Genomic DNA, 14,750 nt, shown 5'->3' on the forward strand with positions numbered 1-14,750 from the left:
GGTTCTTTTTAATCGTGTCCAAGGATTAGTGAGGATGACACGTGGCAGAAGGTGGAGGCATGAGGGGTTAAGAATGTGGGTTTTTAGATGGGGGAGATACCGGTATAGGCGGTAGCATATACCCTTTAACTGGGTGGTCCGGTTGTGTGGTCAAAACCATGGGATATAAAGGGTTTAAGGCCACTGTTGCGTGGTTTTTGTTTACGGTATTGGTGGGTTTTTGTCCCTAAGACTCTTCTATCTAATCTATCTATTATTCTATCCATTGTTTCCTTCCATCTCACAAAAAAAGGAAAAACAAAAAACAAAATGAAAATTTCACGTTCCTGAAGGAGAGAGAGAGAGAGAGAAACAGAGAAAGTTGAGGACTTAAATGTTTTCAGTTCCTGAATTCCCTTAGATCTCTTGCATTTCGAAACAGTTCTTTCGGGGGTTTTGCTTTGCACGCAAGTTGTACTTTTTCCCCTGTCGGAGAATGAGTTTAATCGGAAACATTGTAACTTGATCGTGGTTTGGTTCCTGGATCCTTGTTCGAATGTTGTTTTTCCAGGAGGTGAGTTGGTGTGAGAGGTTTTGTTATATGTTGGAGGTTTTGAATTTCGTTTTTTTTTTCTGGTTCTTTTTTTTTCTTTTCGTGCTTCTCGGTGCGATCTCATCATGGTTGCGTGGTGAAGATTATTTGTTAACTCTCTCTCTGTCTTTCCTGTTGTTGAATTTCGGAGATGCAAGAACGGAATTGTGGTTGCTTGTACGCAATTTTGTTCTTACTTCTCGAGATTCAGTTTCTTTTTTGGGGAAAAATATTGGTGGTGTTGATTTGAGAATTGAAGATCCGATCGTGGAAGTTTGGTTTTGTTTGATGTATTCAACCGGTTCTTCTTTTTTGTCTATGAAAAATTTGATTTTTTTTTCGGTGGGGGTTGTTGGACTTTCTTTTTAGTGGTTCAGGTTCTTTGATTTGGATACAAGTGCTGCAGATTCTTGAAAAATGCTTGGTTTGCGTTGATCTCGCGCAATTGGAGCGTAGCAACTGATTGCAGCGTGTTTTTTCTTTTACGATGATGTTGATTTTTTATGATCCTTCCATGTGTTTGTTTTTCTTTAATTTGTTGACTTTTTGATCATGGATTTATATGCAATTCTTGAATTTGCTGACATCTCGGGAATGATTTTGAAATTGGGAATTTTTTTCCTGCAGTTCCTTGGAATTCTTCAGAATTCATGTTAGCATTAGGATTTCATGTGATCAATTTCCTGTTTCTGTGAGTACCGTGATGTGGATTCACCGATTCAACTTTGTACCCTTTTTAAGTGTTGTTCATAGTATGTTCTGTTCGATGAAATTGAACCCGAAAGTCAAATGGGGCTTTTTTCTGGATTTCCCTTAAATCTGATCTTGTTTATTCCGCAAGTATTCGTTTGGGACATAAATGGTACTTTATTGTAACAATTAGATGCATTTTGTGAAAGATTTAGTTTCTCTGACATCTTGCTTTTTTAATTTTCTGGGCCAAATTAATATTGTGAATTTTCCTTTTGCCTTCATGCTGTAGATTATCTTAATTATCTTCCATATAAGTCCATATGTGAGAATAGAAACCGTCGTTGTCGTTAAACCTTAGATTGTTCAAATTGCTTTCCTTGATCTGGTAGCATGTGAATAATCGGTGACTGTTGTTGGGTTCTATGTATTTTTTATTAAGTAACCATTGAATCGAATTCGTTGCAAATTATTTATTACGGTGGTATTGTGAGTGCTTTCCTAATTTTCAAATAGTAGCAAAATGTGAAAATTAACCTGACATGTTTCTTTGTTCAATACTATGGCAGTGAAAAAGATCTGGTGTATATACGCTTCTGTTTATTTGATGAGCTGTATATGTTTTAACTATGGTGTCGAAGAAGAGGGTAGATTATGGATTTAATGGCTTTCGAGTTCCTACTATACCTAAAGCTCCTAGATCTGCAAGGGTAAGTACCGAGTAGTTTTTGCAATTGTGGCAATTATTTTATGTATTCCATTTTTTGTGCATTGAACTCTGTTTTGATCCTTTTATGTGATTGTTCAGAGGAGGGGTCCTTTCAACAAAGCAGCAGAGGATGGTCGAGTTTGTGCTATCGAACTACTGGCATCTTTAGCTGGCCAATTGCTGCAGGAGAGTGAAAGTTCTGCTTCCAGCAACGCATCTGAAGGAAATAATCAACCTGCCTTTAGCCAAGGTGTCATTGAGCAAGACAGACAAAATGAAGTTAAACCATTAAAAAAGGAGGAAATTCACCAGGGAAGTTGTGCTGAGAGCACTATTAAGACTGAGGTAGGGTCACAAAACAGTAGCCAGAAACCTCCTCCACATTCCAAGACTGATTTTTCAAAAGGGCACGTTTCGGTTAATAATGGTTCTGACATTTGGGAGAAAGTTGAAGGTGATGTGAAGTCTGAAATTTTCAAATGGGAAAATAAATTTGGGAATTATTCTAATAGATTAGTAAAAGCATCTGAAAAGTTTAGGGAGTCTAGTGATGGTAAGATGAAGAATGGATTTAAACAGGAACAAAAAGCTGGCAGTTCATGCTTTAGGGGATCAAATTTGGCTGATAAATGTAGTTTGAAAGACCACTTAGAATTGTATGTATCTCCTACACTAATTAACTCAAAAAGTAATATTAAATCTCCCTTTCATAGGAAATCTTCTCCCAGTGCTTCCTTTTCCAGGCGTGGGAATGTTGTTAAATTAGGTTCTAGAGATGATGACGAAAACTTTTTAAGGTGCAAAAGAGTTTGCACAAAGTCAAAGGCTTTTAGGTCTCCAAGACGCATTGCGCATCGAAGAATCAGGAATTTGATGTCTTCTAAATACTGGAAGACTGCTCCAAAGCTGAAAGACTGTGAACTTTCTAGATCTGGTAATGTGGCTTATAAATGAGCAACCAAATGCTTTATTGTCTGATGCACGCTATATCTACGAGTATGATTGTCTGTCACTGAAAGTAATATGGAATTTTGCAGATTTAGGAGTACCTCATTATCATAAGAGGAAGACTTGCTATGGTTTTGAAAGATTTCAGAACAACACTTTTATTAAGAAGAGGAAAATCGTTGATCGGGTTTCAGGAGTAACTTCTGATGGAGGATTCAGCAGTGAGAGTGTGTCCAATTCACCTCAGAAAGGGACGGATGGAGACAAGCCTAGCTCATCTGCAAAACTGCATGTAGCTAAGGCTAAGGATTCCCATGGTAACTAATTCTTATATTCATTCTTTCTGCTTATGCTGATTGTTCACCTCTCTCAATTGTAACACAGTTGTTCGTTATACCTTGTGAACAGTAAAGTTTAGCATTAAGTCGATAAGGATACCAGAGCTTTATATTGAGGTTCCCGAAACTGCAACTGTTGGTTCGCTAAAGGTATAAATAGAGATAGCCAAATAGATAGCTTCACTTCTATTTTATTGTTGTCATATCTTCAACATGCATTTGCTGTGTTGTCTGGCTCTAACTTTTGCATTGCATTTTCCTACTAATTTTTGTAGAGGACAATCATGGAGGCGGTGATGGCTATACTTGGAGGGGGTGCACATGTTGGTGTTCTTCATCATGGGAAAAAAGTCAGAGATGACAGTAGGACGCTTGTGCAGACGGGTATATCTTGCAACGAAAATTTGGATACCCTGAGTTTCATGTTGGAGCCCGTTTCTCTTCAAGCTCCAACCATTTGTGCTGGTGATCCCTCTTCTCAATGTGAAACATCCCAGCTCACTAGGTTAGTCAAATTCCACAGCATAGTTTATTTTAATCATCATAGCTGATTTAGGAAGGGAAATGGCCGAGAATAATGTATTGGGTAGAAATGGTGATTCAATTTTATATAGTAGATTTATTTTTTTATACTATAGCTAATACCATTATCTGATTTTTCTAGGCCCATAGAAACTCCTGCCTTAGATTCAGAGATTACTGATACCTTGCATGACTCACCCTTGCTGACATATCCGAGCAACCTAATTGAAAGTAACCACGAGACTACTTCTTCACTCGCCGACACAACAGTTGACAAAATAACACCTGATTGCAGAGCGCTGGTTCCCGTCCCAGCTAGCGCGGAAGCATTAGCTGTGGTTCCTGTAAGTCAGAAAACTAAGCGCTCTGAGTTTGTACAGCGCCGAACCAGGAGACCGTTCTCTGTGACTGAGGTAGAAGCACTTGTTCACGCAGTTGAGGAACTTGGAACTGGGAGGTACGATGTTATCAATAATATAAGCTTACCTGTGGGTGGATACACTGCAAAACTGTCTTGCTGATAATGTTTGTGCCATGCAGGTGGCGTGATGTTAAGCTGCGAGCTTTTGAGAATGCAGACCATAGGACATATGTGGACCTAAAGGTATGTTATTTTTTTGTTTCCCTCTCTAGGCACTGCAGTACAATTACACTATGAGTACATAAACTATGCACTCTTATTAAGTATAAATATTGTAGAAGAGTAGCATGATTGTACTAATTGAATCCATTTTATGGTTGCAATGCTACTACAGTTTTGCTTAATTGCCACTTGATGTGCACAGGATAAATGGAAAACATTGGTGCACACTGCAACAATCTCCCCGCAACAAAGGAGAGGAGAACCGGTGCCTCAGGAGCTCTTGGACAGAGTTTTGGCTGCTCATGCATTCTGGTCTCAGCACCAAGCCAAGCAGCATGGGAAACATCAAGCTGGATCTGGAACCTTGAAGATTACAGAAGCCTCGGCTGAAAGACCGTGTGTTTGTTGAAGATGTCTAGTTCAATGACTTGTGATATGATGGTGTAGAAAGGTGTGGTGGTGTTGACAGGAAAAAGAGGAAGACAAACTTGTACATTTTCATTCAAATTCATGTAATATTCTTACACCAAATTCTTTGCCGGCCATTAATTGCATGCAGGTTGGCATTTGTAAATGATTTGATGCAATAAGATTGTTCTAACAGGAACTTTACTGTTCTTTGATTTGTATTTTATTCTTTTTACATTTATGAATGTATGTAGAAGTGTAAAAAGAACATAGAACATGACAGACAGCCAAAGGAAAGGTGAAAAATGTTCTTGTTATTTTCCTTCATTTCACACATTGAAATTACTCTTCCCACTTGTTTGATTATCACTCCATTTACTGAACTGGTACCTTTTTACTAGTGTGTTTGTTCTGTTTTGCTTTTCATGGTGAAGATATACTATAATCAAAGATTGATGAAAAAATATATTTTGAAAGTATTCAATGATTGAATGTGATTCCTTGATGAATGATTAGTGTTACCAAATGAATAGCATAATTATTTGTGACTTATTTGTTTTTGGTGAAAGAAAAATTGAAAGCATATCTTAGAGTACAAAATAGTTAAATATATATAATCTGAGGGGCAGGGTCCACCATTATTGTTTGTTGTGTTGTGGCTATGATTTCACCTCATAAAAGTAGATGAAGACAAAGTGGTCTTGTGGATATAGCAGTTGTAAGGACGAATATTCCACCTCCTTGAAGGATCCTTATCCACAGCTTGCACGAAACTCTATGTGCACGTGTTTTCTATAGTTTTTTTTTTCAATTTTATTATTACAACAAATATTGCTGTTGGTGATTGCTGTCAATTTCTGTTAGGAGAATGATATTTTGACAACATTTTTTTGACAATATTTTATCATTTATGTATCTGTGATTGGTTCAAAATTATTCCACAATCAATAATAATAATCATAAACACTAATATGGATCAATCTCATAATGACACGTAAATGATGTTAAAATATTGTTAAAGTATATTATCTTTTCTTTTATTATAGAGATTGGGTGTACACTAATTATAAAATAGGCTATACAATTTTATAAGTATACACGAATTTCACTTTCATATAATAATAATAACTTTTAAATATTTTAATAAAAATATTATATATATATATATATATATATATATATATATATATATATATATATAATTAGTTTAAAGAAGAAACATAATTTTAAAAATAGTTTAAAGAAAAAAATCATTTAATCCTTTGATAAGAAGTATCCATTACATGATTGTGATAACATGTAACTTTTTTCATCCTTAAAATAATTTCCTATGTTTATATTATTATATAAAAATGACTTTTTCAAAAATTATTCTAATATTTTATAAAAATTATCAACTAATGATACATGAAAACGTTTCACATGAGAACGTTATAACATAATAACTTGTTTGTTGAGAAATTATTTTATATAAAATGATATATTGTTACATCCCATTAAAATAGTATAAATATTATTAAGCAACTATCACAATATCACTACAATAAATTAGTTTTACTCAAGAAACATATAATAGACATCCATACATTTATCTAAAAATAACTATAAGTCTAACTTTATATACAACACCAAAAGAATTAAAAAAATTATTTATACAAAGTCTTTCAAAGTAAAATTAGAATAGCTAACTACTCTACTCAACTATACACATGCTCACACCAATCAGGTAATCATTGAAAAAAAAAGCCAAACATATCAAACAACCAAACAAAAAACATACAAAGGGTAAGCTAATGTTAAAAGAAACAAACATAAGATATCAAGATTCATCATATATTACATTTCATACAAAGTTAAACAAACATCCTAAGCATACCATGAACTTAGATCTAACCATCCGGATACAAGTATGAATGTCGAGTTATGGTGGGTCATGTACTTGTGATAGTTTCTACTGTTCTGTAGAATGAGTTTCACCCTACCACATACACAAGGTTAGTTCGTTTCACGTCTTAGATCAAGATGAAACACCTAGACTAGGATCTCTTGCTAATCTCACCACATGCATCACCCCTCTATAATTGAGAATGGGTAACCATTAGAATGTTAGGATAACTCTAAGACTGAACTTTCTACATTCATACATACCAAAATTGAAACAACCATTTAGAATTTCACCTTAGAAATTCTTTTCAATTCATAGTTCAAATACATACTTAACATCATGTATAAATCATCATTCAATTCAATAAATACTTTTAAACAAACTTCAATCTATATTATAGTTATAGTTACAAGAACGCTTCCAATCAAACTCTGAACACATCGCTCAACGAAAAGAAAACTTTCTCGCTCAACGGGGACTCTCACCCATCTACTTCTACAACAAGTTTCTCCCTCAAATTAACTCGCTTAGCCCCATAGCCCGCTCTCGAATACAAAAGCTTTAGACTCTAGAAATTCTGCTGAATAACAATGCATAATTTGAACCTACCAACCTTAAATTTTCTAACTTGAACCTAACTCCCAAAATTCATGGATCCAATTTCGACATTTTAAACTTAAATGAAATTCACCAATCTATTTATAACTCAACTTAAACATAACTATACTCATTTTGTCATGAAATTCATCTTTTATACACTAAACCACTTCAACTCTCACAATTCAATTATATCCTTCTTAAGCACATTTTGACCAAACCAACTATCTAAGTAAGTTCTAAATAACTTAAAAACTGGCTTCAAACTTATGTTTTCGTTATCCAACAACTCCTTCAAAATATTGTCTACCAAAACCCCTTTTTAACACACAAAAGACCTACAACTCTATTCAAAATACTACTTCTCCAATTCAACATCATCTTTTTAGTTAACTAAAACCTTATACAAGTTTCAATTGATCAAAAGACAGCTCCCAATCATCAGTTCTCACTTAAAAGCCACTCCTCTATAAACTCACTATCAAAACCCCAAAATTTATCAAAAACAAATCCCAAAACCTCCTCATTTCTCTACAATCCACACCACACCAGTTTTCTACACAATACAACTTTAAAACTCAACATCAATTGATCACAAACCAGTCACATACTACAAACATTATCAACAAAGCCTTCAATCACCAATAACATGCATTTTACCTAGTCTCCATTTCACACATGTTGTCATATATTCATATTTCATCAAATCAATTCAATTTCAATACCATAAAAGCACATCAAAACAAACTATTAGTTTCTACAATTTTATAAACAAACAAATTAACTTCCCTTACCTAGTTGGAAGGCCACAATAGCTCTACAAAGCACATTACTCCTGAGTCAGCTCATATAACTCTAAATGTACCTACAGATCATAAAATCATGATCTGAGTAGGTCCTTAAGACCATTGATCGACAAAGAACTAACAAGATAGAATGAATGACACATGCGAGGAATCTTCTTTGCACTTGTCTTAAACTAAAAAACTAAAGAAAATGAGCAGAAATTGACTTACTGTATAGGGAAGACTGATCAGTTGAAAGTAGATAACTCATTGTCATGATCTCCTAAACACTTCTTGATCATCAAACAGATGTCTTAAGAGTTATAATTCTTACATATAAAGGATATAGAACTTAGAGAATAAACTTTAGAAAAATAACAAATATTTTAAATAATAAGACATGTTTATGAAATTTTATTTATATTATTGAATTATTTTAATATTAAATACTCGATCTTATTATTTTAAAACACATGTCATCTCTAATACTCCATTTTTTATATCCTTACCTATATATTGAATTTATAGATGGAAACAAAATTTTAAAAATAATATAAAATTAAAAAAATCATTAAACCAAGAAAATATATATCAAACTTAATATATGGTATACATAATTAGTATATGAGGTGTTAAAGGAATTTTGATATATAAAACAAATTTAAGAAGCAAATAGTGTTGAGGGTTGACTCTTAAAAGAAATCTTAATAAAAACAATTAATCATTTGATCATTGTCTAACACTATAAAAACAAAAATCAATTGATAGAGCTATGTGAAAAAAAATATAATAATATGGATTGATCTGAAAATTATGTGAAAAAGAAATATAATAATACTATTGATATGAAAACTGACTATTTTTCAAGTTATAATTGACAAATTAAAAAAGCTTGCTATTGCGGGTTGATTTTTTTTAATGCTTTGTAAAAGATAAAATAAAATCAACGGGCCATGGTGTCTGTTCCAGCCTGCACCTCTTTTTGTTGAAAAAGAGCGGGTCCAAAACCTTTTATGATGAGTTTTTATTTATTTAAAATTTTCTACCAATTCTCACACTTTACTTGTTTTAATGGCAGTCACATAACTATTAATTATTTTAAAGCATAAATATTTTTATTATCTTGTTATGATTATTTAATTTTAACAAAATTTTGATATAGATAAAATAATTGTAATTCAATAGTTTGCTAGATAAAACCAACTTTTTTTTACATAAAACTTTGGTAATGTAATATATATTTAAAAATCAAAGTCAACAAATTTTGTTATTAAATGAATACAAAAAAATATAACAATTATTATGAGGGTTAATATTTTTTAAGTTGTGCAGGTTTAATTGGATTACCATAATTTCTTGTTTTTAATTTTTTTTTCTGAACTATTATTGGATGATGACTGCACTTATTTTTTTGGCTCCCTCTAAAATTGGGGATGGAAACTTAGAAAATGTGAAGGAACTTGTAAAACTGAGGACACAATTTCTCATAAAATTGGGATGCAGAATTTACAATTTATGTGACAAGCTTGTAATTTATTAAACTTTACACTGTTGTACCATTATTACATTGAAGAATTTAGATGCCGACTTCCTACTCGGTAAGTTCCTCGTGTTTGATGATATATGACAGTATTATGTTTTTTTTTTTCATATACAGATAATTAATTACAAGATACTGAGATAGCTTTGTTTCTCTTCTTGTTCTTGTCCCATTATGGATCATCGAATTTGAGTACGCCCCAGTGACCAAAGGCCTGTATCCTTAACAGGAGCCTGAAAAAGAAAACAACATCATGAATCATAGGACAAAGAATTTGAGTTAGGAATTGAAATTGGTCACATTGCTTACAGGTGCTTTCATTGAAGGGAAAATATTCCAGAACCGGAGAGTCTCATCCCCTGCTCCAGTTACTATTGTCTGCAATTGTTCCAATAAAATTAAAATGTATACAAAAAATGAATAATTTCTTTTCAACTATGTTATGTGGGAACATTCAGTACCTGACCATCAGGTGACATTGCAAGGTACAGCACTCTCATGCTATGGCCAGTTAGAGTTGCAACCTGTTCAAAATTTGTCCATAAGTTTACACAGACAAATAGTTTTCTGATTGTAGTTTATCTATAATATGTAGAATTGTCAAAGCAAGTACCTTTGCCAATGATGGATACTTCCACACCATAATCTGATTTTGGGAGTATCCGTGTGTACTCACTAGCTCATTCACATTTTTACTCCAAACAAGGTTGCAGACCTGCATATCATGCATTAAAGTGGTTGAGTTGAGATGTTTTTTTGTTTGAGTATGGATTAAATGTCTCAGTGGACAAAAATAGAAAAGAAATAAACCTGGCTCCCAGTGTCAACACTGTTTAATTGATGGCCATTTGTAGTGTTCCAAAAACGAATGCACCTATCAGCAGTTCCACCGCCAGACACAAGGAGACCGCTTTGGTGAGGTGACCAAGCAATGGCCTTAACTGCAGCAGTATGTTCTGTGAGTCTCAGAGTTGGTTGCTGAGAGTGTTGATTCCATACCAGGAGCTGATCATATAATAAAACATAACATGAAGAGCAAACACAAAAATCTTAACAAGAAATACAGAATAAAGAACTTTTTTCTTGACTTGGTAAAGAAAAGGAAGAAAAGTATACCTGATTATCATTACCACCAGAGGCAAGTTCCCTGTCATCACAGGACCATTTCAATCCACATACCTGCCACAAATTGAGGGATAACAGTTGTTAACAACTTCTCATATTCAAGTTCAATCTATATTCCTCAAAATATTTTTACCTCTGACTTGTGGCCAACGAGCTTGTTAATAAAGTCCCCTGAAACCCTCATGTCATGCTGAAGTATGTTCCTATCCCTGCTCCCTGAGGCCAGAATGCGAGAGTTCCATGCCAACACACCAGTCCTTGTCTGATGTCCTCCCATAGTTCTGACCTTCTTACACTGAGTTCCATCCCAAACCTGTATAGCATAAAGCAAAGTGTATCTTCTTTATTTCTTAATCATGAAATGAAACAATTCATGGATGAATAAACAAAAATCTAGAGTGAGACAAAGTACCTGAACTTGGCCAAGATTTGTACCAATTGATATAAAAGAGCCCTCCCGGGTCCACTGGACAGAACATACACCATCATAAGGACCCAAGTCACATAGCTTAGTCACCTGAAAACCACATAAATATATTTTGCTTTAGATTCTTCGTGAGAGGAGTTTTTGGTCAATATGAAATTGTTGGTAGCTCACTTTACTGTTTGAAGCGCTCCAAAGATAAACACAAGTGCCTAGTCCCACAGCAAGAACATTCTGTGAGGACCAGTCCACTAGATTCAAGTAAAAGTCATCCTGAAGTGATGGAGCATCCAGAACCTGCGTAATGCACAACCTTGTTCGATTTTAGCAATCAACAATCAAGTTCAGTAATCCAATATATATACAGTGGGTTTAAGTTTGTTCAAGCTACATTAAGGACCAATATATATCTCAAAAGCTCAAGTTTGGCATGTGTAACACAAGAACAGAAGCATGAGATTACTTTCAGAGCTGAAATTCAACTTCACTGAAGAAGCCCAAAGCTTGAATTGTTTGTTAAAGGCTCATGATCAACTTTGTATGTAACATAATGGTAGAGAGTGGTACACATGTAACAAACGGGACATCCTATACTCTCCCTATACTCTCTTAGGGAGGATGGAGCTAACGGCAACGTCCTAATAACAATAGTGTTACCCTAATATCCTTCTTTAATTGTTTCCACTACAGTTTTTCTAGATCTTCCTCCACTACAAGAAATTCTTACATTGTCCAAAATCACCACATGTACGGTCCTAACAAATCTCCATATTACAAAAATTGTCATTGTACAAGGATTGGATAAAATTCAGGAGATTAATAAGATCTATGGTTATGATTTGACAAACTTGCAGTGGGAAAATTATTGTATTATCTGAGATCGCCATTATACATGCATGCACAAAGCATTCCGCCAACTCCATTCATGACAGATATAATGTACTAGTTTTATTTGCAAACCCATGTATTTCTGTCGCCATTTCTACCATCAATAGTAAATATTAATCCGAGAGCACTGAGATCCCTAGGGTTTAACCCTTACAACGAATTGACTTTCCCAAGAGAAAGGTTATCTTCCACACTCACAGTCAATGCATAACAAGCTCACCCATTGCCACAGTTGTCCCAAAAATAGGAAGAAAAAGAGACCAAAAGTGTTTTTATTCAAAATCACAAATTTGCATGCCAAGAAGAATAGATACATTGAAATGAATAAAAGGGAAAAAAAGAGCTTGCCTTGTGGGGTGTCTTGGGGACTTTCCGGGGTGGTTTGGGGGGCGGAGTAGAGGAATCAGAACCGAAGGTACTCTGCTGCCCCAAGATGGAAGGAGAGTAAGGGGAGGAAGGCGCAGTGGAGTGATCGGTCTTGAAACGGAGCATGTTTTTGCTGGGGCTGATCGGCGAGGGAGGAGCACCTGCAGAAGGAGAAGAAAGAGAAGAAGGAGAAGCAAAGTCAGATCCAAAGAGTTCGCGTTTCAACAACCTGGAATACGCCTCGTTACTCCCTTCCTTCACCGGCGATGGCCTATCTACGAGGCCGAACGTGTGGAGGCGTGAGGAGGAGCGGCAGGGGATGAACCTGTCGCTGCATGTGCTTGATTTCGAAGGTGAAGTAAGGTTAGAGATGGAACGGAGAGAAGAAGGAGAAGTGAGGCTGGCGATGGAACGAGAAGAAGATGGCGATGAAGCAAAAGTGTCAAGGCGGAGTGAGGTTCCGGACATCCCAGCTGGGAGGTTCAGACCCGATTTCTTGGTTTGAGGAGACTCCATTTTCAGCAGCTTCTACTGTTGGATGAATGAAGAACAGAAGTAAGAGACGATAAACAATGCTAGAGAACGAAGAAAAAACCCTTTCTCTCTGTTTATGTGAAAGAAAACAAGAGATCAAGATAGAAAAAACAGAGAGGGAGAGAGAGACAGAGTTTTGGTTTTAGTGATGATGGAAATGAAGAATAGTGACTTATTATAAGTTCAACGGTCGAATTTCTGAGGAGCGTGGGAAGAGAAAAGGAAAAGATAAAACAGCTAGGTTTTTGGTGTGCTCGTAAATTTATTTCCTTATAAGAGATTTTCCAACGGTCATTTATTCATTTACTTATACTGCATATAGGTGAAGTTTTTTTTTTTTCTATGATGTTTATTTTATTTTCAATCAACTATTAATTTAGTGTATGTAATGTTATATTTTCTTTCAAAATGTTTTTGAAATAATGAAATTATTTTAAACATAAATAATGAAATTATATAGGTTGTAATTAAACATCATACTATACTATAACAAAATGCGACATACTCCTCATCATTTTTTTTAAATTATTAATCCTTAGTTTCAGTAAAATGTACTGAATTATTTAGGGGAGTCAATCATACTTAAGAGGTTACAGTCATTTTCTTTAATATAAGATTGTGGGAATTCAGGATTTTTTTTTTCAAGTATCGGTTTATAGCACAAATGTGTTTTGCCTTTTTTTCATAATTATTTTTAGGGATTTTTAATAGTTTTCAAGTGCTAGATTTGTTGGGAGGATCTCATACAATCATGGTAATTATTGATTATGAATTTGTAAATGTTTAAGAAATCATAGACATGTTTGAAAAAATATGTTTAAAAAAATATCAAGTGATTATGTTTGCAAAATTTTAGATATTTGAAAAACAATAATCAAATTACGTTGGAGTGATTTGAAATACAAGATTAGAAGGATTTCTTGCAATAATTATGAGTTGGTGTCTTTTCCATTTATTAGACTTTTTATTTTGGGATGTAATAACTTTTTATTTGACTTAAATAATACAATCACCAAGAAAAATATATTTTAAATAAAAATTAAAATGTGATAGTTGTATTATAGATTTTTTTTAAACTATTTTACCATCATTGAAATTTAATATATATAGTCAATGTTTTAGTTCCTTCCCAATTATTTTATGTTTCATATGCATCTATATACAAGTAAAACGATTTTCTTCATTTTATTTCTTTCTTACATTCTTTTACAAGTTTTGTTCCAATAACCTATTGTTTTTTCGAAATCTTTTATCTCATTCCTCGTATCTTTCAAGAATAAGTTTATCAATTCAAAATATATCAAGTTCATGATCAATTTTTTTATTATAGTAGTGGATGTTTGATTTTTTTATTTTTCCATCTTGTATTCCATTTAAACTTGGATTCATATGTTAATTCTAAGTATTGAAAGGAAAGATTAGATCGAATTTATTGGATTTGGAAATGTGTTTTTATTATAACTGTTTGGGAAATTGATATTATTCTTGTCAGTTTATTCGTGTTCTATTCTTAGTATGATTTTTTTGGTTGTATTTAGTATAATAGCACATGAAGTTGGAGGCCTGAAGGACTTCTGACACATTTAGGAAGTTTTGGATATTTTGAATTTCGTTAAACCCTATGAAATAAATTACTTTATAAGAAGGTAAATAATTTGATTACTTCAGAGTAAATTATTATTTATTCTTCTGAACCACCTTTAAATCTAAATCATAAGTTAAATATATTAAACGGTATGTTCTATGTATTTTTTTTTAAACACCAATCATTCGTTATTTTTAATGATTTAAATAAAGATACTTTATAATAACGAAAACTAGTTTCATCCTTAATTTT

The 14,750-nt window shown here is 33.7% G+C and overlaps 2 protein-coding genes across 2 annotated transcripts; one reads left to right on the forward strand and one right to left on the reverse strand.

The window, feature by feature from the left end:
• The first annotated feature begins 210 nt into the window (after positions 1–210).
• Positions 211–5,096, forward strand: LOC124824931 (telomere repeat-binding protein 3-like). Its single transcript, XM_047297449.2, has 9 exons — positions 211–553; positions 1,831–1,971; positions 2,070–2,904; positions 3,008–3,235; positions 3,327–3,406; positions 3,532–3,761; positions 3,921–4,235; positions 4,319–4,382; positions 4,564–5,096. The coding sequence occupies exons 2-9, from the start codon at positions 1,891–1,893 to the stop codon at positions 4,768–4,770; spliced, it is 2,040 nt and encodes a 679-aa protein (XP_047153405.1). The 5' UTR covers positions 211–553; positions 1,831–1,890; the 3' UTR covers positions 4,771–5,096.
• A 4,445-nt stretch (positions 5,097–9,541) lies between these two features.
• On the reverse strand, positions 9,542–13,119 carry FZR3 (FIZZY-related 3). Its single transcript, XM_047297448.2, has 10 exons — positions 12,362–13,119; positions 11,300–11,422; positions 11,114–11,218; positions 10,835–11,014; positions 10,693–10,755; positions 10,387–10,581; positions 10,190–10,291; positions 10,038–10,100; positions 9,886–9,954; positions 9,542–9,809 (listed from the first exon to the last, which is right to left on the reverse strand). Exons 1-10 carry the CDS (start codon positions 12,893–12,895, stop codon positions 9,756–9,758), a joined length of 1,488 nt encoding a protein of 495 aa, XP_047153404.1. The 5' UTR covers positions 12,896–13,119; the 3' UTR covers positions 9,542–9,755.
• Between the last annotated feature and the right edge of the window lie 1,631 nt (positions 13,120–14,750).

This window comes from Vigna umbellata, chromosome 5 (genome assembly GCF_029865625.1).
Source record: "Vigna umbellata cultivar VRB3 chromosome 5, Vumbellata_1.0, whole genome shotgun sequence".
NCBI lineage: Eukaryota > Viridiplantae > Streptophyta > Magnoliopsida > Fabales > Fabaceae > Vigna > Vigna umbellata.

What these genes read in the sequence shown, in the direction of transcription:
- LOC124824931 (XM_047297449.2), top strand. Translation starts at nt 1,891, where the DNA reads ATGGTGTCGAAGAAGAGGGTAGATTATGGATTTAATGGCTTTCGAGTT. An exon ending in CAACTGTTGGTTCGCTAAAG is followed by an intron (nt 3,407 to 3,531) that starts GTATAAATAGAG and finishes TAATTTTTGTAG; the next exon opens with AGGACAATCATGGAGGCGGT. An exon ending in GAGGAACTTGGAACTGGGAG is followed by an intron (nt 4,236 to 4,318) that starts GTACGATGTTAT and finishes TGTGCCATGCAG; the next exon opens with GTGGCGTGATGTTAAGCTGC.
- FZR3 (XM_047297448.2), bottom strand. Translation starts at nt 12,895, where the DNA reads ATGGAGTCTCCTCAAACCAAGAAATCGGGTCTGAACCTCCCAGCTGGG. An exon ending in CAAATCTTGGCCAAGTTCAG is followed by an intron (nt 11,015 to 11,113) that starts GTACTTTGTCTC and finishes TATGCTATACAG; the next exon opens with GTTTGGGATGGAACTCAGTG. An exon ending in CTGGTGGTAATGATAATCAG is followed by an intron (nt 10,582 to 10,692) that starts GTATACTTTTCT and finishes TTATATGATCAG; the next exon opens with CTCCTGGTATGGAATCAACA.